Source organism: Athene noctua, chromosome 6 (genome assembly GCF_965140245.1).
Source record: "Athene noctua chromosome 6, bAthNoc1.hap1.1, whole genome shotgun sequence".
Lineage (NCBI taxonomy): Eukaryota > Metazoa > Chordata > Aves > Strigiformes > Strigidae > Athene > Athene noctua.
Genome location: NC_134042.1, coordinates 22720713 through 22742392, shown reverse-complemented (window position 1 = coordinate 22742392; position 21680 = coordinate 22720713). Strand labels below are relative to the sequence as shown.

General features: G+C 34.6%; 1 protein-coding gene across 5 annotated transcripts in view; it reads left to right on the top strand.

Annotated features, from left to right (window-relative positions):
- Positions 1 to 21108, top strand: part of STRN3 (striatin 3) — a 68531-nt gene extending 47423 nt beyond the window's left edge. For all 5 annotated transcript variants that reach the window (XM_074909841.1, XM_074909838.1, XM_074909840.1 and 2 more), the window contains 9 exons: positions 3014 to 3147; positions 10690 to 10865; positions 10986 to 11033; positions 13302 to 13423; positions 15073 to 15240; positions 15503 to 15643; positions 16794 to 16901; positions 19217 to 19303; positions 19411 to 21108. In XM_074909841.1, coding sequence (XP_074765942.1) covers positions 3014 to 3147; positions 10690 to 10865; positions 10986 to 11033; positions 13302 to 13423; positions 15073 to 15240; positions 15503 to 15643; positions 16794 to 16901; positions 19217 to 19303; positions 19411 to 19580 — 1154 coding nt within the window. In that variant the 3' untranslated portion in view covers positions 19581 to 21108. The remainder of the gene's footprint in view (positions 1 to 3013; positions 3148 to 10689; positions 10866 to 10985; positions 11034 to 13301; positions 13424 to 15072; positions 15241 to 15502; positions 15644 to 16793; positions 16902 to 19216; positions 19304 to 19410) is intronic.
- The last annotated feature ends 572 nt before the right edge of the window (positions 21109 to 21680 follow it).

The window sequence follows — 21680 nt, the reverse complement described above, 5'->3', positions numbered from 1 at the left end:
CATATACATTATGCTATGAGGATAGTATTGTACTCTGTGTGTTAGAAAAATACTCAGATTTTTATTTAAAGATGAAAAATATTCAGTAAGTGATTTATTTAACTGTCATTTGCATCTATCTATTGATGCATTGATTTTAATATGCAGAGTTGTGGGTCTTTATTTTTAGTAGCTATAACATCATGCATCTTTCATTGTGTTACTTTTCTGCCCTTTTTATAAAAACAGCTTGCAAGCATTTTTTTAAACTACTTTGAATATGTTTTATTTTAAATAATAAATTGTGCAAATTATACAACACATTATACATGCATATTAGCAACTTTAATATTGAGAAATAGGCCCCTAAGTTTGTTAGCATTAATTTTGAAGCTCTAACTAAAGGGATATTCACCTCTGATGCAAATAAAGCTTGATAAATTTATAATATAGATGCTTAAAAGTGGTAGTGTTTTTCTGTGGCAGTGCGTCATTTTTAGTATAAAGCATATGAAAATTGATCTATTAAAGACAGATAACATTAATTTCACAAAGAATTAGTATGACAAGTTCAGTGGTTACTTAAGACTTGTGGGCCTGTCCTAAACATCAGATTGGAGTCACAGAATCACAACAGGGATGGAAAGTGTCCTAAAGTTCAAAATGAGCATATTGCCTCCTTTCTGTGTAGTGATCAGCAGCTCTGTTCTATAATGATTTGGGAGGTTTATCTTGTAAATGGATACTTGTATTTGGGAGAATGAGACCTTGTCAAGACTGTAGATGCAAGCCAGTTTTGAAAATTCCAAATAAAAGTATTGGAGTCTTTCTGTGGGAGTCAAAAGAAAAAGGAAAAAAATCCCCACAAAACCAACCAAACAATGATAATAACAACAACATGCACACACACCCAAAAAAGCCCCCACCTCTCCCTCTTTCTTTTGCAGGCTTTATCGTGTTTTTTTTTTTTTTTTCTCCCACTATTTTTCTGTCAGAAGCAAACCAGGAAAAACTTGTTCTCTGAAGTAACCAAGAGGCTAATTGTTACTCATTTGAGGATTTCACAATTTAGGCTCACCCAGAGAATGTTTGTGATACTATTTTGTTTCTTGCTTAATATAAAGTGTTGTTTGTATCTCCTTTTATATTCAGCTTAGACACTTCCACTAAGAAATCAATCTGTAGAAATTCTGATCTCATTTAATAAGCATGGATGACTGGGTACCCCATTGTTGCTGCTGCTGCCCCTCCCCCCACACCCCCAAAAAAACCCAAACCAAAACAAAACCCAATAGCAAGGGAAATAGGTGAGAAGATGGAAAATAATTGGGTGTGTTATCGAAATACGGCTTTCTGAAATATGAGTAGTTTGGAATAGGCTGTAAAATTGAGAGTTCTAGTAAAATATTAATGGAAATGAAAGGTTTATTCATATAAGACATAGTAAGCTATTTTGGGCTGATAAGTTAATGTAGCATTCTGATGAGTCAAGACTTTTGTATGGATTGTGAATGTTTTAAAAAGGTGATTGTGCCTGATTAGAATACTATTTGCTCTTTTTATTCAGGTGTAAGAACAGCAGTGTTTATTCTTACATAGATAATATTCTCAGATTTTCACATACAGTTGTACTACATGTGCTAATATGGTTACATTTTCTTAATACTACAGTATTCTCCAGCATTAGAATTCGTGATTTTTTTTTTTTTAATTTTTTAATCTGGCTGGGCTGGCTTCTCTTTGTGTAGCCATAGCAATGATTACAAACATCTAGAACTTTACACCTGTTTTGTGTTACTTTCTTCAGCTGGAGTGGAACATAACTAGGTTACCATTCAGATGGGATGATACAGAATAATAAAGATGCATGTTCAAAATAAGAATTGTTGACTATTAGTCCTCTTGTTTGGAACTATATTTTTAATACCAAAACCAGGATATAGATATTTTTCAGATTTGGAAACTTTTTTTCTTCCTCTGAGTTTCAATTTTTATTGAGAGCATTAGAAACAAGGGGTGGCATTAAGGTGAGACCATTACTCTCTCTGCCAAATCAGTGAAATCCAAAATTCAAGCAAGTTTAATTTTTCAGGATGTCAAATACAGTTTAACATACTTTGCAGATGCTTGCACTTAACTAAAGTTCACACATAGCTAAAGTTTAATTACCTAACAAATGTTCCAGTTTTCGCATAGAAAGGAATACTGATATAAGTAAAAGCAGCTTCTAATATATGCTAAGGTATTACAATGTTTAAGCCTTTATTCCTGTTCCTTACTGCTAAACTGATATTTGTGGGTAGAAGATATACAGAATTGCTGAAGATTGTAAATAAAATGTATGAATATTTGAAACTTTATTATTCAAATGTGAATTGATATAATTTGTATTCATTCTAAATGACGATTAACAGAAAGGTTAATTTGGGGAAGGCACAGCTAGCAAAGATAAATATCAGTACAGTGCATTTTAAATTAGAATGCAAAATCATGCTGAGAAAGTGAGAGAGAATTCATGAATAACAGATGTTTTAATTTTTTTAATCATCCAAAAAAACCAAAGTAAAAGAGATGTTTTGCAGGAGGCCTTTAGCCTGAGACATGAAAAAAATACTTATACATGCAAGTAGAGATATTTGACTAGTATAAAGCACAGAGACTTAGTTACAACTGGATAGAAGGCAGATATCATGGTGTAGTGAATGAAGTATTTAGCTGAGAATTTGGAGACCTGGGATATACATTCAGTATTGCAATGTAAAGTCAGTCAAATAATTTGTCAGTAATAATGAACACCTCTGTCAAATTGAAATCAATTGAAAAGCATGATATAAGAATTGTGTATTTAATATATGTGTGTGTGTTTGCACATGTGTGCGTGTCTTCATGCTCTCTTGTTTTTTAGTAGGGGCAGTATGTAGTACATACAAGTTCAGTTTTAAACTCTGCTTTGCTTTTAAGTGATGAATAATGCAGTTTTTGATCAGTTTGAATTTTACGTTGAGACTTAAAGAAACTGTTTTGTTCTTTGTAGCTGAGCCAATAACGTTTCCACCTGGAGGAGGCAAGTCATTTATTATGGGTTCTGATGATGTGTTGTTAAGTGTACTGGGCCTTGGAGACCTTGCAGACTTGACAGTAACAAATGATGCAGACTATAGTTATGATGTAAGTGCAATTTTATTTTAAAATTCTTTATGTGGTTTAATTTAATCAATAATAGTTGGGTCCCCTCTCCCCATCTCTGAATATTACAGATGCAGAGAACAGAGGTTTCATTAGCATAAACTATTACTTGGGAGGAGGAGGGAGCACCTTGTGAATGGGCTAAGTAATTTGGGTAATCAAAATTAAGTGAGATTACTTGTTTGTTTTCTACTTAAATAATTTAATTCAGATTTTGTTACTTGGGGAATGTTTTACAACATAAAATAGACTGACATCTTAATGTGAATTTGAACAAAAATATACATTGATATGGAGTATTGAGAAGACATGGCATAAAACACAAATATTGATATGATTTCTTTGTTCTTCCCTTTGAGTTTACGTAGTGTTAACAACATAGATTATATATAGTAGTATATTTCAGATATAAGATTTGGGGTCTATTTTTATTATAATCCAGAGTGTTCTGGTTCTGACATTCCTTTGACCATGTTCAGAAGGCTACTACCAATAGTGTTATATGAATTTTTCATTGGCTAGTAACACTTGATAGCTGGTTAGGGAAATGTTCAGGTAAGTCTTAGGTATTGTACTGTATTTAAAGTGTTTTGTGGTTTTGAGCTGTGGTTGTTTGGGGGTTTTTGTTATTGTTGTTGGTAAGGTATAGGGTCTGAAAATACTTGAGTGTGACTACACACCTTTTTAAAATCATGGTCATTCTTCAGTATTGATAACTGGTAGGATTATTAATTGCTGTAATGAAGTAAGAGCTAATACTTAAATTTCTTCATCACTGAAAGGTGTTACGTTACGAAGTTTTACTTCCTGAATAACAAATTAAAATGTTAATTATCCATCCTTCTATTACTGCACTGAATAAAAACAAATGAAAGAGCTTTTTTTAAAATATTTGGAGTACTTTCTAAATTTGTAAAATACATCATCCTGTTCACAGTAAAGATTAATTTTCAGGTTGTCAGCTTAATTTCAAATGACATAATATTTATGGGAAATCAGATAATATCAGAGTTCAGTTTCAGGTCTTTTCATTTTCGCTTTTTCAGGATTTTGCCTTCTGTCTGGCTAAATATCTTGTGTAATCATGTGTAAAACGTATTTCACTTGTGGATCATATACAATTGTTTAGAAAATTGTCACTTTTAAAAAAGTTTCAATGAAATCTATGAAAAAGTGGACTTAGTAAAAGCTTTTCAAAAGCTTCAATTGTAATGCTTTAAGGCAGCTTAAGTTTGAAACATCCAAACCTGGATGTTCCCAACTACTACTCCCAACTAGTAGTAAATTCCCCTGGGAATTATGAAGCTGAATCGTTGGGGCTTTGTTTTACATAGTGCTGCATTTACTTGGTTAAATAACCTGTAAATGCTCCTGTTTGTATCTTCGTTGAAGAATTAAGAAAAGTTTGGTTTAATGTTAACTTGTTTGAGGAAAAATACTTACTTTAAAGCAGTTTAATTTCTCAGATCAAGCTTCTGAATTTGTCAGTTGATTATTTTATTTTGTTTCAGTGTTACTCCTGTTTTACTGACAGTAAATGAGGCATCAAAAAACTAAATGGTATACTTTCAGTAGTGAGGCAGCTACAGTTGTGAGATTAGATCACAAATTGTCTTTGCAGTTGCACTGCCCTATTCCTGAGTTCAGAACTTCAGAGTATCAAGGTCTAGTGGGTCACACTTGCTCTTCATTAAATTTGTAAAGGTGACAGGACAGTATTTGACTCTTAAGGCACATGTTTGTAACCACAGAATTTTCTGGTTCTTTTTGCTTTTAAAAATCTGAAATATTTGTTAAGCACCCTTCTTTCCTCTTCTGCTGACGAAAATCCCAAGTAAGTCAATCTGTATGCTGGACAATTAATTCATGGACTAACTAGTATGGTGACCCTTAGGGTTGTTGTGTAATATTGTATTTTGCATGGCTCCATTCTTGGTTGGCTGTTTTTAATGTCATGAGAATGATTATCAATTGCAATTAATAGCATAAATTCTAGTATCTGTACAACTCCAGTATTAGTGGAATACTTTGGCTCCATTATAAATCATTATTTTCTGTTGTTTTCCAATTAGCTTTCCATTGAAAATAACTTATATACATATAAGGAACAAGAAGTTCCTGGGCTGAAATGATAGTTTGGAGGAACAGTGAGAAGCAGTATCGCTATTCTTGTACTTTTTCTTATGCATTTTTTGTTGGTTTTAGCTACCGTCGGAGCCCAATGCTGAGCTAGAATCATCTTAGATCAAAATAATGCAATCATTAATATATTCTGATGCCACAATGGCAAATATATACCGTACTTCTTTCTATGCTAAAGAGATTGCAGGAGTGTCTGTGATGTAAAAGAAGGAATTTGTGACGTCTACTTCAAGAGCTCTAGTACTGTAGGGAAAGCTGGTCTGTAGAGGATGGCCTGCGAGAGACTTCCAGAAGCGCGACTAGTTTTGAGGAAAATGTCATGCTTGATTGCAACATTGCAGCTTTGCAATATGTTACTGTCTTTTGTGAAGTACAGCTTTCTCATAAAACAGTATGTAGCTGTTTTGCTTATTCCAAAAAGGAGGAGTATTTACAGATGAGACAAGACAAACTCATGAAGCATTACAGTGAATAATGTGATTGACACCAGCTGATCAAACTGTTTCAGGTGAATCTGTGGTACTTGTGACAAACCTGACAATACAGTTATTGTACAAAGAGTGATGCAGAATATAACTTGGAGTTGCCTTTGCTCTTGGGAAACTTAAAGCAGAGAATAGCAGTGATAAATACGCAAGTATGAAATACTGCTTGAACCAAAAAGGGGTTTGCAGCAGAAGACAGAACCTCACAAATTTGTTGAAGGTTTGAAGGTATCAGTGGTCCTGTAGATGAAGACGATCTTAGTGCTTCAGTGTAGTTGGATTTTCAAAGTTTTCTCATCGAGACCCTTCATTAAGAGAGGCTCTTTAATTACAGCTTAGTTTGGGAGGTATGTAGGGGGAGGTTATCTCATGCTTTAATATCTGTCTGATGCAGGAGACAAAGACAGAAATAAGTTTTTTCTTTCTTTACTGGATCATTCACCAAACAGAAATGAGAAGTCACTGACTATAATTGTCACTTTGTTCCCTTGCTTCCTATCCAGTCTTACTTTCCCAGTGATCTTAGCGTATCTGCTATCTCTTAAAGCATGTCTGAAAAATGCAGGGTGGCTTCTGAATTTTTTGTCTGTCAGAAAAGATCAAGTTGAAGTCTCAACACAGATGGAAATAATTTTAAAAAATATTTTTATTTAAGAAGAGAATTGCTGTTCTGTCATGGATCTGAAGAGACTGAAATTCAGATGCTATTTGTTCTCCATAACAATGTTTCTTCAGGTTAAAAATTCCTTGATAATTCTTAATTTCTGAACTTGTTTCCATATAGCTGTGGAGCTGCAAAGTAGTAAGACTGTGTCTTACCATGTACTGTAATACAGTACTTGCAGGACATCTTAATCTCATGCCCCTGTGAGCTCAGCTGAAGCCACCTTCTTTTCTAGTAAATCTCCAGATAAGCAGATAATGTTAAGTTAATGTCTAAGTAAAACGACAAAACTCCCCAAACACTTTATATTCTCACTTCTTGTATTTTGGTTCTAGTAAGTCCATGCTCTTCATATAGCTTGTGTGAGTCATTATAGTGCATGAATAAATAAAGTCACAATAGGGTTCTACTAGCTTTCATGTATCATTCCTTGATGAGTGTTGTATGGATATGTGGGCAGGATGGGGATTAAGATTTAAATCTTAAGAATTTCAACTATAGCTGAACATTTTTCTGTATGTGAATGATTTAGTGCACAGGTTGTCCACAACAGTAGTCATTTGTGATACAATACAGTCATCTCAAGTCATGTCTTCTTCATTACCTAGTTCTTTATTTTTACCTCAGTGCCTTGTAGTTGTTTGTATGCTGAGGGAGTAATATTGTTACCAAATCAAATGTTCCTATTTGTATGCTGTAGGATTGGCTCTGAAATGGAAAGTTCTCATTTATCAGAGGATTTAAATTTGGAAATCTCCAATCAGTCACAACATTGTCAAGAAAAAAATAACATTAAAAGGCACTGACTACAATCGCTAATTGTTGCTTTGTAGTTCCTCTGTTTGCTGTAGGTGAGTAGTTAATTGAGACAGGGAAATACAGGTCCTCTTACTACACTGTAAGAATTCTGTTGCCTGCAGGGGCAGGAAGAGCTTCCTTCCCTGGTGTCTTATTTCTTTACTTTTTGTTTTGTTTGTATAGCTCAGGTGTAATACCTTTCAGTCTGGTTTGCTGGCAATTTGCAAGGCAGAATGAAGAGATTGCTTGCCTGTGTTCCTATACAGATGAACAAAATGAAGGCCAAAAGGGATTTTTATTACGTTAGATTGAGCAAGTATTATAAAGCAGGCATTTCCAATTCTGATTGCTCCTCTAATCTGTTTTGCAATTTCTTGTGGTGTATGGTTTGTATGATTTTTATTTCACTCGAAGTTTAAGGAGATTTTGTGATAAATGTTTTTTGGGACATGTAAAGTGTTTTGTGTATCCTGACCTCAGATGCGTTGGTTTGGGTGTTGGTGGGGTGGTTTTGGGTGGGGGAACAACTCGTCTTTGGTTTTGGTAGATGCTGCTATTCTAAGCATCTACTCTGTGGCTGTTTGTGGTCAGGGGACTAGGATCAAGGCTTCAGCTGATCCCTCTTAGTCCTGTTTAGTGAAGTCCCCCAAAGTTCAGGGAAAAAGAGAGGAGCTAGTGAAGTCATATGGTTCCATAGTCTGTCTTCTTGTGACTTTATTTTTTGGCATTTACAATAGAGACATTAAGACTCAACGGGTTAGTGTGTCCACACCTTCTGTTTTGGGAGGCTTTTGAGATGTCACACTTTAGAAGATACAATGATACACAATTTCACATTTTACTACTTTTTCATTATACCTCTTGCCCATTTTGTATCTTATGTTTATCCTCTGTAATTAGAAAATCCTTTTTCCAAGTCCTTGACTATGTTTTTCTGAGGTGCATTTTTTTTCTTAGCAGTTGCAAGGATCTCTTCTTAAAGAGGTGCCAGTTGTTCTCTTACTCTTGCAGTAAGGATGTCAAGATTCATTGAAAACTTGGATGGGGGGAAAATTAAATAGAAAAATGTCAGCTTATGTACATATATATAAAAATATTTTTAGGAAAGTGTAAGTGGTGTCTTCTAAAACAAGCAAGATATTTGAGTTTGTTGTAAAAAATTAAGGCTTTAAAGGTATGCTTAAGGTAGGAAATGTACCTCATTTTTTGTAACTTTGTAAATTCTGTGCCTTGCGTTTTAACAGATTCCTCTGAATTGCTAAGAATGAGATTACCATTGCAACGGCCATTTAAAAAAAAAATAAAATTTAATGAACTCTTCTTTTTTTTGTTGTTTTATTTTAAATAAAGACCACTGTATTCAGTCCTGGTTTTGTTGAATGACTCTTTGTAATAACTGTAATAGAAATCAGTGTGGCGTGGGTGCACATCACACCCAAAGAATCAAGGTCTTCTGTTTAATCTGGGACATAACATATGCTAAAATTAGCCATTGCTTTTTCAAATGTTTGGCTTTAATTTCTCTAAGCCCCAGATCACCACAAGTGCATGAGACAACATGAGTTACCCAGGTGGATGAATACATTACATGAGGATTAAAATTATTGAGAGTCTGCTAGAAAAATAACTTTTTTTTTTTTTTTTTTTTTTTTTTTTTTTCCCTTGTCTTACCCACTTTAGATTCAGGGAGGTGAATAAATACGCAGTTTGGGCTGAAATCTATCAAGTTCAGTGGAGAAGTCCAGAATTCCACTCTGTTCCCTGAAACAAAAGATTATTCTTTTTATGAAACTTCTATATAATATGCAGTGTAGTGCTAAATAACTTTAAAAAACTCTGCAGTATTCAGTATACTTCGAAGTAGGAACATTGAAAACAAAATGTTTTGTACGAAATGTAATTATGAATTGTATTTGTTGGATGGTATTATAAAAAATAAAATCCAGGTTACATGTCTGGTGTAACAAGTTTCTGTTGATTGATCTGAATTTGGCATAATTTACACTTATGCCAGAAATTTATGTTAATATAAAGGGACAGCAAATGTCTGTATGTCTGTAACTCAGAAGAGTAAATTTTATTTTCTGAGCCTTTCTATTTATTTTGATTGGATAGCATCAAATTTAGTTTTGAGTGAGTAGTGGTAATTCAGTCCAGGATACAGATTTGGTCCAAGAATACTTATTACAGTATATGTTACGGTCTGATTTTTATTTTCAGTCCTGACAGATATAAGATACTATGATTTTATTAGCTATGGGAGATTTTAATCTCTTAACGGTGTTTCTGAAAGTATCTTGGGATATTGAGAGATTCTGGCCTACAGTTGAGAAACATGCTTAAACAATTACTTGGTGAATAGATAGTGTGTAAAGCAGAGGATAGGATTAGTTTCCATTTGTTCTTAGTTTGCTAATTTTAATCATCTAAGTAAAGTCGATTTTCTAAACTCCCTTTATAATTACTTGAGGGGAAGAGAGAAGTACTTGCATATGTATTTCTCCTTATGATGGAGGCTTAGGCCAAATGGGATGTAGTCTTTTAAGGGTCTGTTTTGTTCTCTGCATAATATAAATTGTATTCAAAGCTCTTAATTTAGTCTCTTGCAGTCAGTAAAAGAGTTTGGGTTTTCTGGTAGCTCTTCTGAGCTACCTATAATTAATATTATAAGCAGCTGTAATTTTTAGATTTTAGCCAGACAGTCTATGGGTTAAGAGTATGAATTGGATGTTTACAATATATAAATGTAAAGTTTGTATATTTGCTTCACATAGAAACTAAGTTATTGTCTCACTAATATATTTAAAACTCATTAAAGACTTTAGAAAATATTTATATGTAATGTTATGTTTAAAATCATGACAAATGTGTACTGGAATTTGGATTACCTATTTCTGTGTACATACCTTCATGTGTAGAAGTATTCAGGAATTACATATTTCCTATCATTCTCAGTCAAGTTATTCATCTGAGGAAGATCACTCACTGGGCACCTGAAGCTCATTTTTATTGTGTTTAAGTGATAAATGGGCTGTTGACAGTTGTAATCTCTTCCTTGGGTGCAGACAACATAAGCGATGAAACCTCTATCTTTCTTCAGGGAAGAAGAATTAAAGTATCATTGCACAAAAGCATTAAAACCAGTTTTTGAAAATCAAGGCTTCTTGTCTGTGTATTCAGCATTGTACTCCATTCCACTCTGGGATGAAAGAAACTATTACAATAGAAGAAGTTGCAGACTACCTTGCATGCCAGAGAGGGAGTTAGAGATGCATATGGACAGATTAATAGATAAATGTGAATTTAAGATTGAACATGTATTAGCTGAATCGAAATTAGCATGTTTACCTAAAATATGGGGAGATATAGATATATATTACACATATTTTTAAACCCAAAATAAAATTATTCCTTTCCTTTTATTTTTTTTTTAAGCTGCCAGCTAATAAAGATGCCTTCCGAAAGACATGGAACCCTAAGTATACGCTACGCAGTCATTTTGATGGAGTGCGGGCATTAGCTTTTCATCCTGTAGAGCCTGTGCTGGTTACAGCCTCTGAGGACCATACTCTAAAACTTTGGAATCTGCAGAAAACAGTTCCTGCCAAAAAGCAAGTATATGGGTTTTTGTAAAACATCAGTTGTGTTTTAAATGCCTTTGAATAACTCTTAAATGTTTTCAGAGTTTTTTAGTAGAGATTTCATGTAATACCTCTTCCTTTCTCTTTCAGGAGTGCCTCTTTAGATGTAGAACCTATCTACACATTTAGGGCCCACATGTAAGTGACATTATTAATGCTTGACAAATGGGTTCATAAGACACTTCACTGTAAAAGCCACAAATGTGTTCTGCTTTTAATCATATAGACAAGGTCCGTTACACTTTGTAAAACAGGTAAAATAATGAGCCCCTGTCATGAATTGTACAGTCCATGATAACACAAGATGACCAGGAAGTGGCAAATGCGGATAGTTGCAAGGGAAAGAAGTGACTGTAGAAGATAATAATGAAACCACCTGTGTGATGACCATGTCTTGGACTGTGGATTTTATATGTAATATGTGAACAAGATAAATAAGGTAGAATTTATTAGTCTTAGTATCTGCGGGTACAGGTCCAAGAAATTAAAAGAACAGATGCAATCATCAGATTAAAAAAAAAACCAACCCCCTGAATGTGGATTCTATGAATGAGAAATCAGGAGATCAAGCTGGGAGGGTTCTGAATCTTTGAGGGGCTTGAGCAAGAATAAGAGATAAAATTTAATTGCCAGGATAGGCCAAAGTATACACCCGTAGGGCATGCGTATTAATTCATACATATGCCCCTCAGGGCTGGGGGAACTTGGAAATTATGAGATATTTGTGGTAGTCACAAATTTGATTAATACCTGATTAAAGTTCTGATAGCTACAGTCAGTTCTCTTGCAGTGTCAACCCAGGCTTCCTCCTTTCCCACCTCAGGTTTGTCTGCTTTGTGTGCTGATGGTGGTTCGTTACACACCATAACAAATATTTTCATTTCTGATTGCAGTCTAGCCCAAGATGTTGGGAAAACAGATGGCACAAACTAGTCTGAAAGGGGGAAAGATCTTTGTTGTGGTAGATGGTGACAGTGAGCTAACCCGAATTAAACAATGTTAGTAAAACTTGCAAGTTCAGCTGGGACTTGCAAAACTCTTAGTGATTTTTCAACTTGCATTAACTGCTCAGTTACTAATTTTGAATTTTGCTTTCTTCCAATAAGAAAGCAAGACAAAAATGCAGTTCATAGCCAGTCATGGTAGTTTGAGTGTCCTTTGCTTATATAACTAAAGACCCAGTCTCCAAACCAGTCAGCAGGTAAACTTCATGACAGCAATTTGATAAGCGTTGAAGTGGATAATACTTCCTGTGCTGACCTTGACAAAAAAAATAAATTAGTTTGTATTAGGAAATCTACACACAGTGTCATCACCCTCCTCCTTCCCTTAAGCTGCTTACTCAATAGAACTTAATGTCTTCTTTTTGTGTGCATTAGCTGAAGCGTAAAACACTCTTCCCTAGGACTGGGTGACTAATTTGTCCTCATGTTTAAATACAGGTGTTCTTTTGAGTGATAGAAGGTCACTGACTAATTAAATTCTCCTTCAGATTTCTTTGTCTATATTTGGGATATTTTTGGGGCTTTTTTTACTGGATACCAAAAGGTAATGTTTGGGGATGTTTTGATACAGAACTAATCCTCACCCTGTGACTTCCAATGAGACTGGTAACAAAGTAATTTTACCATTTTTCCCCTCAGGCTCAGGGCTTTGAGCAACATTCCCTTTCAGCCCAGTTTCATTCCTTATTTTACCAAATACGATTCAATCAACAGTCTTTCTTTTTGCCATCTTCAAATGTGTAGTTCTAGTTTGCTCTTAAGCATCCAGTAAACTCCTTATGTCCTGAGCATGGCCCACCAAATGAGTCAAGCATCTAATTTTGGGGATATGGTTTTATAATAGAGTTAAACCTGACTTGGTAATGTGTCTAAAGTAGACGTGATTCTTCCTTTGGGCTTGTGTGTGTCCAGTATCACAGCAAACAGTTTGAAGAAGTTAAACCAGTAAAAGTCTAACCTTGGCCAAAAGGTACTCTTCCTAGGATCATTTTTCTGAACCAGTTTACTGGGGCATAGGTTGCTCTCAGTTCCTAAAATAGGATGAGAAAATAATAGGGGGGGATGGGGCTACAACCACCCCTTTCAGCACAGCTAACTATTTGATTTATAGATGCACTGTGTAAAAACACTGTTTGTAGATGAAGTTATTGTTGCTTCTGAGAAATAAAGGGTGTATACTCTGAATTGCTTGCATTTGGTTTTAGTTAATTTGTTATAAATATTTTAACTGAGGTTAGTATCACTTGTTAAGACTTGAAAAACATTTTAACAGAATTGTTTCATTGAAGTTTTAATTTTTTTTTAACTACTTAATCCAATTTTTTTTAAAGTACATAGCCAAATTTTCACTTCTGTCTTGTATGTGGTATCAATAAACCTCTTTTTGTCTCTCTCCCAATAGTGGACCTGTATTGTCACTGGCAATTAGTTCCAATGGAGAACAGTGTTTCAGTGGGGGTATCGATGCAACCATCCAGTGGTGGAACATGCCTAGCCCTAACGTGGATCCATATGATACCTATGGTAAGTACCTTTTGAAAGATGAACAACTCATGACCATTGTCTTCAATGTTAATTTTCTGCTTGATGCTAATATGTTTTGTACAGCTTTTGTGAAATGTAACTACCATTTATCAACTAAATTGTGTGTATTCAAATTTCTCTGCATGGAAAACATTATTTATTCCCACTTGCATCGGTGGTGTACTTTGTATAGAACTGTAATAGGAAGGCTGGCGATTTCTCAGGTTTAAACAGTAAAGAAAAAATGAATTGTAACTCTTATTTTTTTAAGAAGCATGCTTAGTACTTTGAACTGAAATTACAGATTTTTGAATGATTATTTCTTCCGATAAGAATTTCTCAGAAAACTAAGATTGGTGTACTCAAATTCTATGTATGTGTTAGATTTGCATTTTGGTTCCCATAACCAGTGTCTGAAATTGAAGAGCAAATAACTGCTTGGAAAACTGTGCATCACTCTCCTGCCATTGATAGTGATCAGCATTTTGTGTTTAATGTAACTCTAAGGGTGCAGTTCCATCACTTACTGAAGTTTGAATGGGACAGAGTCAAGAATTCTTCCTGTCTCCCTTGTGCCAATGTAATGTATGAGATAATACAAAACTTAGGCTGCGTAACCTTTGGCAGTGAGATGGGGAGGGATGGGAAGCAGTACTGTCTTGCACCAATTTAGGAAGACCACTGCACCCTGTCCCTTAAAACCAGTATAGCTCAAATGGTGCCTCTCTGCTAAAATTTTATTCAATATAGCCTAATCATTAAAAATGGACTGGTCTGTTTGTGCAAGTAGGACTGTTGATATAAACTTTATGGGCCTCAGACAGAACTGTCTCTACTGCAGTGACAAAGTTATGTATACAAGAGAGCTCTAATAGAATGTTTTTCCTCACTAAAGTTTGTTAGCAGGGCTTTGGTTTGCATGAACAACTTAGTTTTAATTTTCTTTAAAACTAGATTTTAGTGATTTATCTGGCTTTATTCCTTTCCATTTATCCTTCTTTCTCACTTCTCTACTCAAAGTCTGGTAGAGAATAGATTAAAAACTCCTCTATAAAGTTTCAGGGAGAAGAAAATAAGAATGTGTTTCCCTGTTCCACAATAGAAGTAGTCTTGTTTTAATTATTAGGGTACTTGAGAGTTTTAGAGCATGTCCCTGTGTCAGCAGAGTACACTGAGTATAAAAAAGCATTAAGCATCAGTGTTTAAGTGGAAAGCTGATTTTGTTAGGTGTTTCTGCGCCTTGTACAGAGAAGCATGTTTAAAGGGTGAATTTGGGTGGAAGTGCCTCAGATGGGAGGTGGTAACGAGCATGTATCATTCTGGAAAAATGGACATAGTTGTTTGTGGAGGTTGGTTGGTTTGGTGTGGTGGGTTTTTTTTGCTTGGTGTTTTTTGTTTTGGTTTGTTGTTTTTTGTTTTTTGGTTTTTTTTTGTGCGGGAGGGAGGGGTGAGGGGAGGTGGGGTGAGAAAGATGGCAGTGGTTGTACAAAATTACCTCCTGTATAATATTGTAGCTGTTGCTTAAACAGGAAGGGCTGGGGAGATATCTGAAAGTTTTATGTGGAATTGAATTCATATTGAGGTACAATAAATACATAATGTTTCTTTACTAAAAAAATTTAATTTCTGAACTTTTTGTCTCTTTCCAGAGCCAAACGTTCTAGCTGGCACATTAATTGCTCACACAGATGCAGTCTGGGGTCTTGCTTACAGCGGTGTAAAGAATCACTTACTATCTTGTTCAGCAGATGGCACTATTAGATTATGGAACCCACCAGAAAAAATGCCCTGTATTTGCACTTACAATGGAGAGAAAGGTAAGCTTTTGCAGTGATTTTGACAATCTGTTATGAGGCAGCTGATGGTGTGTCCAAGCTCATTATCTCTGTTTATCAAAACTAGGTAACAGGACTAAAGGGAAAAGACCTTTTAATAAAGTAATCCTGGTGCTGTAGCATTACTTTAAAGAAGGGAGCAAATTTCTTCTTTAAAGTATGACTATAAAACAAACTAAATGTTTGACCTTGCAGGAATTTTAAGTGTTTTGTTCTTTCTTAAGACATTTTCCTCTCTTCCTAGAGCATGGAATACCTACATCAGTTGACTTTATAGGTTGTGACCCTGCTCATATGGTGGCATCTTTTAACACTGGCAGCACAGTCATCTATGATTTAGAAACATCCCAGTCAGTGGTAATGCTTTCATCACAAATAGAATCTGGTAAGTAAAGCTCTTTTGTATTATATATCCATCTTGGATTGAGGTACCTTTATCCAAGTTTTATTATATGGTGAAGTAAATGACAAAGTTTTGCTCCTCTCCTGCATCATGAAAGTTGCTTAAATATTTTAAAGTGCTTAGAACAGACATAATGGTTGTGGAATAACAGTGTTTGAAAGCCAAGATAGCGAAAGCAACAGTTTTTGTTCTCTAAGCTAAGAATTATCAAGATTTAGTTGTCTGAATTGTGTATTAAAACACAGTTTTTATTTTATAGCCTTGACATGGAGGATATTAAGATAAGTAAATAAGTGAATTAAGCAGAATATTATTAGTTCAGTGTAGAATTCTGCACAGCTTGTGTTTAAACACTGTCTCCTGTGGAACTTTTAATATTATAAATTCTGTTGCTACAAAGATGTAGCTCTAAGAATTCTATGTATCTGTGAAACTCTAGACAACAGAGCCGCCTTTTCTTGAACCTGTGAATGTGTTCTATAAGGAAAACTTCCAGGTTCTGGTCATTCCTTTCTGTGAAGTGAGACCTAAAGAATAATGCAAGGGGAGAATTTGCTTCCCCCATCCAAGTAGTCTAGTTTACTTAGTGATTATACTTACAGTATTAAATAGGTCATATAAAGACTTCAACACAATTTAAAAAACTGTAAAATCTTTATTCTGGGTAGCTTGTGCAAAAACTGGCATTGACAGTGAGAAAGAACATCAGAGGTTGGAGAAATACCTTTCCTAGTTTGAAGAGAGAATCAACAAAAATTAAGCACAGAAATTGAGGTAGAAGAGGTGTGGGCCAAACATATAGATGCCACCAGTTTATTTCTACTTGGTTAGTGCTGCCCTGCAGTACTTGCTTGCTTTGTTTGTTGTCTCTCTCGAATCTTTCATGTGCATAAGCCACTTGTACAGCTTTAACCTTACAGTACCTTGGCTAGAGCCTACCTGGCCTAGCCCCATCCTGTAAAGCAAGAAGCTATTATTTATTTCTTAGGAGATTCATTGATGCTGTTCCTAAAATGTTGCTTATATAATATTAGTTAATATAATAAGCTAAAATGTAGTGCTAAAATATTATCATTTTAACTTTAACCCTTTCTTTAAGGCAGCTGAATATTTATTTTTATATTATTTTCAGGTGGACAATCAAATAATCATATTAACAAGGTAGTAAGTCATCCCACACTTCCTGTAACTATTACAGCCCATGAAGATAGACACATCAAATTTTTTGACAACAAAACGGGTAAGGATAAAGAGAACCTAATTTGTATGTGTGTATATGTTTAAAGTAAATCTGGATGGATGTAGAGAAAATCCATTTGTAGAAAACTTACTAGTGATGCAGTTTTACACAAAAGAGAACTGGTATTTGTAAGATTAAACCTCTTCAGTACCTTTTCTATGAAATAGTGGTATCTGTTGCAATTGTGACTTCAGCAGTCAGAAAATACTCTCTCAAAACAGGCAGAGATAGTTGTGAGGGACAAGAAGGTCCTCTTAAATTAGTGCTTTGCTAATTTATAGAATATGCCTGCCATTTTCTTCCTGCCTTCATCATTTCTGTGCTTTTAATTCTAAGCATGTATCAGTTACATTTTTCAGCTCTCAGTAGTAAAGAACACTGCTTAGTACCCCTTGGGGCAAGAAATAAACCTAAATTCATTGTAGCAAAGAAATCCTGTCTTATACTTAAGTTGCTGATTAAGTTTATAAAACAGAAGGGATCTGGAAAAGAGAGGAATGAAGGATACAGGGAAAAACTACATGCTCTGTCATTACGAAAAGATTGGAATAAATGTAAGAACAAACATAAAACTTCCCATTCATTAAATTATTAGTCACTTCCTGCATGTTATCCCACCGAAGTTGAAAGAAAAAAAATAATCAGCATAAAATGACTTGTAAGTAAAGTATATGTGCAACCCCCTGTTTTAAATGTGTTTGGTTTGGTTTGGATGGAGTGGAGGATGGTGTTCTTGGGGTTTTTGTTTTTAAAGTCAAAAAGCTAGACTTTTTTTCTTCCTTCTCACCTGCCATGAATGTATGTATTTGAATTGTGGTGATTAAATAAGTTGCAATGATTGTCCTGAAATTAAAATTTATTACTTTAAAGAAACAAAGATGTAGAATAAGGAGAACAAATAATCCAATTAAAGACAGGAAACAGAAGGTAGAAGTAAATGGTCATTTTGTGTGTGGGAAAAGAAATAAATTAGCAGGTCCTGGAGGGATCAGCAATAGTTCAACATAATATGGATTATCTGGACAGGGAACAGTATGTTGACAGTTTACTGACATTAATTCAGGATATTAAAGAAAAAGGCTGATGAGGAAGAACTGAAGATTTTAATAAGACTTAAGAGTAGGCAAATTAAATGCTGTGTGGATAAATGTAAGGAAAAACAAACTTTTTAATATAAAATAATAATCACTGGGCTGACTGTTCTTACTCAAGGTAAAACCTCAGAGTTAAGAGATTGGATGAAAATGTTCATTTAGCAGTCAGAACAAAAAAAATGTATGTTAGAAGGAAGAAAGGAATAAATAACAAAAAGAATAATTAATACCTTTGTATGAATTCTTGGTGTTATCCACATGCGTACTTTGTGTTACTCCAGTCTCAACTTTAAAAGGGATATAGCCAAATTAAAATGTTTCAGAGAATGGTTAAAAAGGTGATCAGAGATCTTCAGTAGTTTTTAGCTTCTTCAGGAAGAGTCTTAGAAATGAAATAAGCTGAGATTTGTCAGGAAGACAGCTAGCTGGGCAAAGATGATATGCTGTCCTCATGTTGGTTATGGTCTTACAGGGATTTATTTGCTCTGTTTTCCAATACATGAACTAAGGTTCAGTTGATAACCCCCAACAGGTGACAACGTTCAAAACAGAAAGAGGTGGTTATTCTTATGTGCAGTTAAACATTTTGGAACTCCTTCTAAAAAGCATTGTGACATGATAAAAAATGGTGTAAGAGTCCAGGAATGGCGGTCACTGAAAAGAAATGCATTAAAAGTAGTTAAATGCAGAGATAACATCTCTGGGTGATGACATAACAGTTAATTATTAGAAGCTGGAAAGTATTCTGGGCAAGTATCACTTATAGTTGCCTTGGTTTTATTTTCTTCCCTGGTTTATCATCAATACCCTCTCTCCTAGCAAAGAAGAGATAGATGGATCTTTGGTATGACTCATTAAGTCCCTTTCTACAAAGCTTTGTTAACACTTTGTCCTACTGGAGTAGGTATTAGGACATTTAAGAGACTAAAACTTGAGGTTCTCACCCAGTTGTTTTAAGATTGGTCTTCATAGTCATTTCTACTGGTAAAGATGCCAGATGGATAGAAAGAGTGCTTATAATGGGAATGCCTTTTTGAGAGTTGTGTCATTTATCCATATGCTTATACAAGAGCCTGCAGTTGAAACTTAGTAATTTCTAATTATCATTCAGATATTATTGGAATCTAAACAAGCATGTTATTCTATATTGCATTTAATGGGAATGTTATTTTTAAAAGAAACAGTACTTCACAGGAAATTCACTGTTTATTTTACTTTTAGGTAAAATGATCCATTCTATGGTTGCTCACTTGGATGCTGTCACAAGTCTAGCTGTAGATCCTAATGGAATCTATTTAATGTCTGGAAGTAAGGGCTTTTTCTTATTCTGTATCTCTATAAATTTTGCATTTATGATGCACTTAAGTGTCTGACAAATCTAACTTTGTCTTTTGTCCTTTTTTTTTCCTATACAGGCCATGATTGTTCCATTAGGTTATGGAATTTGGACAGCAAGACATGTGTGCAAGAAATAACCGCTCATAGGAAAAAGCTGGATGAATCAATATATGATGTAGCATTTCATCCGTCAAAAGCATATATTGCCAGTGCAGGAGCTGATGCCCTTGCCAAAGTATTTGTGTGACATAGCAGAATAAACCTGCATCATAACAGCAGGTCTGTTTGGACAAAAAAGAGGGAATGCGTCACTGCCATCAATGATAAGGTTACCAATAAGACACTACATCTGATCTGCCTGGTTGAAGGCTCTTATGTGGGGCAGGTGTAAGTTGGTGAAAAGTCACCACATCTTGAACAATGTCAGGCTCATTCATTTAACTGTAATTACTGTATTTGGGGGGGTGGGGAGAAATACAAAAAAGAAAACCAGTATTTGTAGCCTTGACTGGATATGAACTGAGCGTATGTCTGTTCTTTAGGTGTCTTTAAGCAAACGTGGAGTCTGATCTTACAAAAGACTTTTATTTTGGACTCTGTGTGCTGCCTTAGGGTTAGGAATGTGGTGCTCTTGTGGGGGGAAGTGAGCTCCAAGAGTAGCTTTCTTTTCATCTCTTAGTAATCTTCTGTTTATCAGTTGAATGCCACAGATTCCCCTTTTAAACTTTTATTTTGCTTTAAAGAAAAGGAAATTTAACTTAAAATATTTTAGCATTAGTTGCACAAAATGTTTGGATAAAATTCTAGTTTTTATAAGTCTTTTTATATATTTAGCCTGTCACAACAGTGCTCAAGATTGTATTGATAATGTTTTTCTGCATTATAGAACCCTAAAACACAGAGATCTCACTGACCCGCTGCCGTGTAACCACACTCTTCCCTTCTTTTGCCTAATACAGCTCAGCTAAGTCCTTGCATAAGGATGCTAATTCATCATCATCGCATAACTGTCTTCATAAATAAAGGACTGTAAAATGTGTTCAAATGAAACACAGAGGGGTTAACACCCCCGAATGAACTCTTTAAAAAAAAAAAAAAAATTAATCTTGGCATCCTATCACTATGTGATATTTTGTACATCTTACTGTATTTACGAGTTTATTTATCAAGGATTACCCATCTTGCTAATGGCCTATTGTTATTTATTTCACTTTTTGTTGGTCTTTATATCCTTTTATGTAGTGTGTTAAGGGCCCTGTATATCTGTTATGGCACTCTTTGAACAGTCTAAAATAGATGAGAAAATGGGACATTTGATAATTCTAAAGTTGCAAACCAAGAAATTCTTTTTTCCTCTGCTTAAGTACCCGGAGTGGAGTTGATTCCAAAAAACAATCTTGTTTCAGAACTTTTGGAGTGAAAATTTTTATTTGCGTTTCAAATAGAATACAAAAGTAGTTGATTCAAGATTCATAAATCTGCTGTGTTTTGACTAGTTACTCCCTGCTTTTATTTTATTTTCAGATGTGCTTCAGTTTATGGTGTAACTAAAGATTTTGTTTGTGTAATGCATGATTAATACAATAAAGTATTTTTTCTAGTCTTCCACAAAACTTTTCTGATCAGTTTGCGAGTTTTGATGAGTTTTGTAAGGTTTCTGTTTTACAAACTATGAATCAGCAAATTTTTAAGATTGTACCACATAGCAAAAGTACAGCTGTTGAAAAATAATGTATATAAAATGCATATAATAAATATTAAATGGTGTACCTGTATGTTACTGTTGGCTACATTATTTTGTGTTGCACAGTTTGAAAGTGTCATTCTACAATTACTAAATTAGGTCTAAATTTTAGTAAAATGACCATTTGTTTATTATGCTTATAAGCTGCTTTGCTTTTGAAAAATTGTAATAGTTGTCTGGACATCAACCAACTGTTCAATTTCAAGCAGCAGTACCCACATATAAGAACATGTTTCCACAATATTTTTAAAGATTTTTACAAAAACAAAGTGAAAATTGCTAGTGTATTCTTAGAGCCTTTATAAGATGATAATCACAATGTTTTTCACTATCTCCATATATGAAGTGATTCTCAAGTGATTTAGGAGCCAGAAAGATACTCTGTTTTTATTTCAACTGCCACTGAATCATTGTGCTGCATTTAAAAAAAAAAAAAAATTTCTAAATGCTTAAAATTTGCCCATATGTCAAATGTTATCTATTAACCTTTGTCCATTTCTTTACATAATTCTCCGAGATGATGCTCAAAAAGCTAAGCTGCAGGTCAACATTTAGCTACTCTGTGATGAGTCACTTTCCTTAAAGTGTATCAGCAGAAACAGA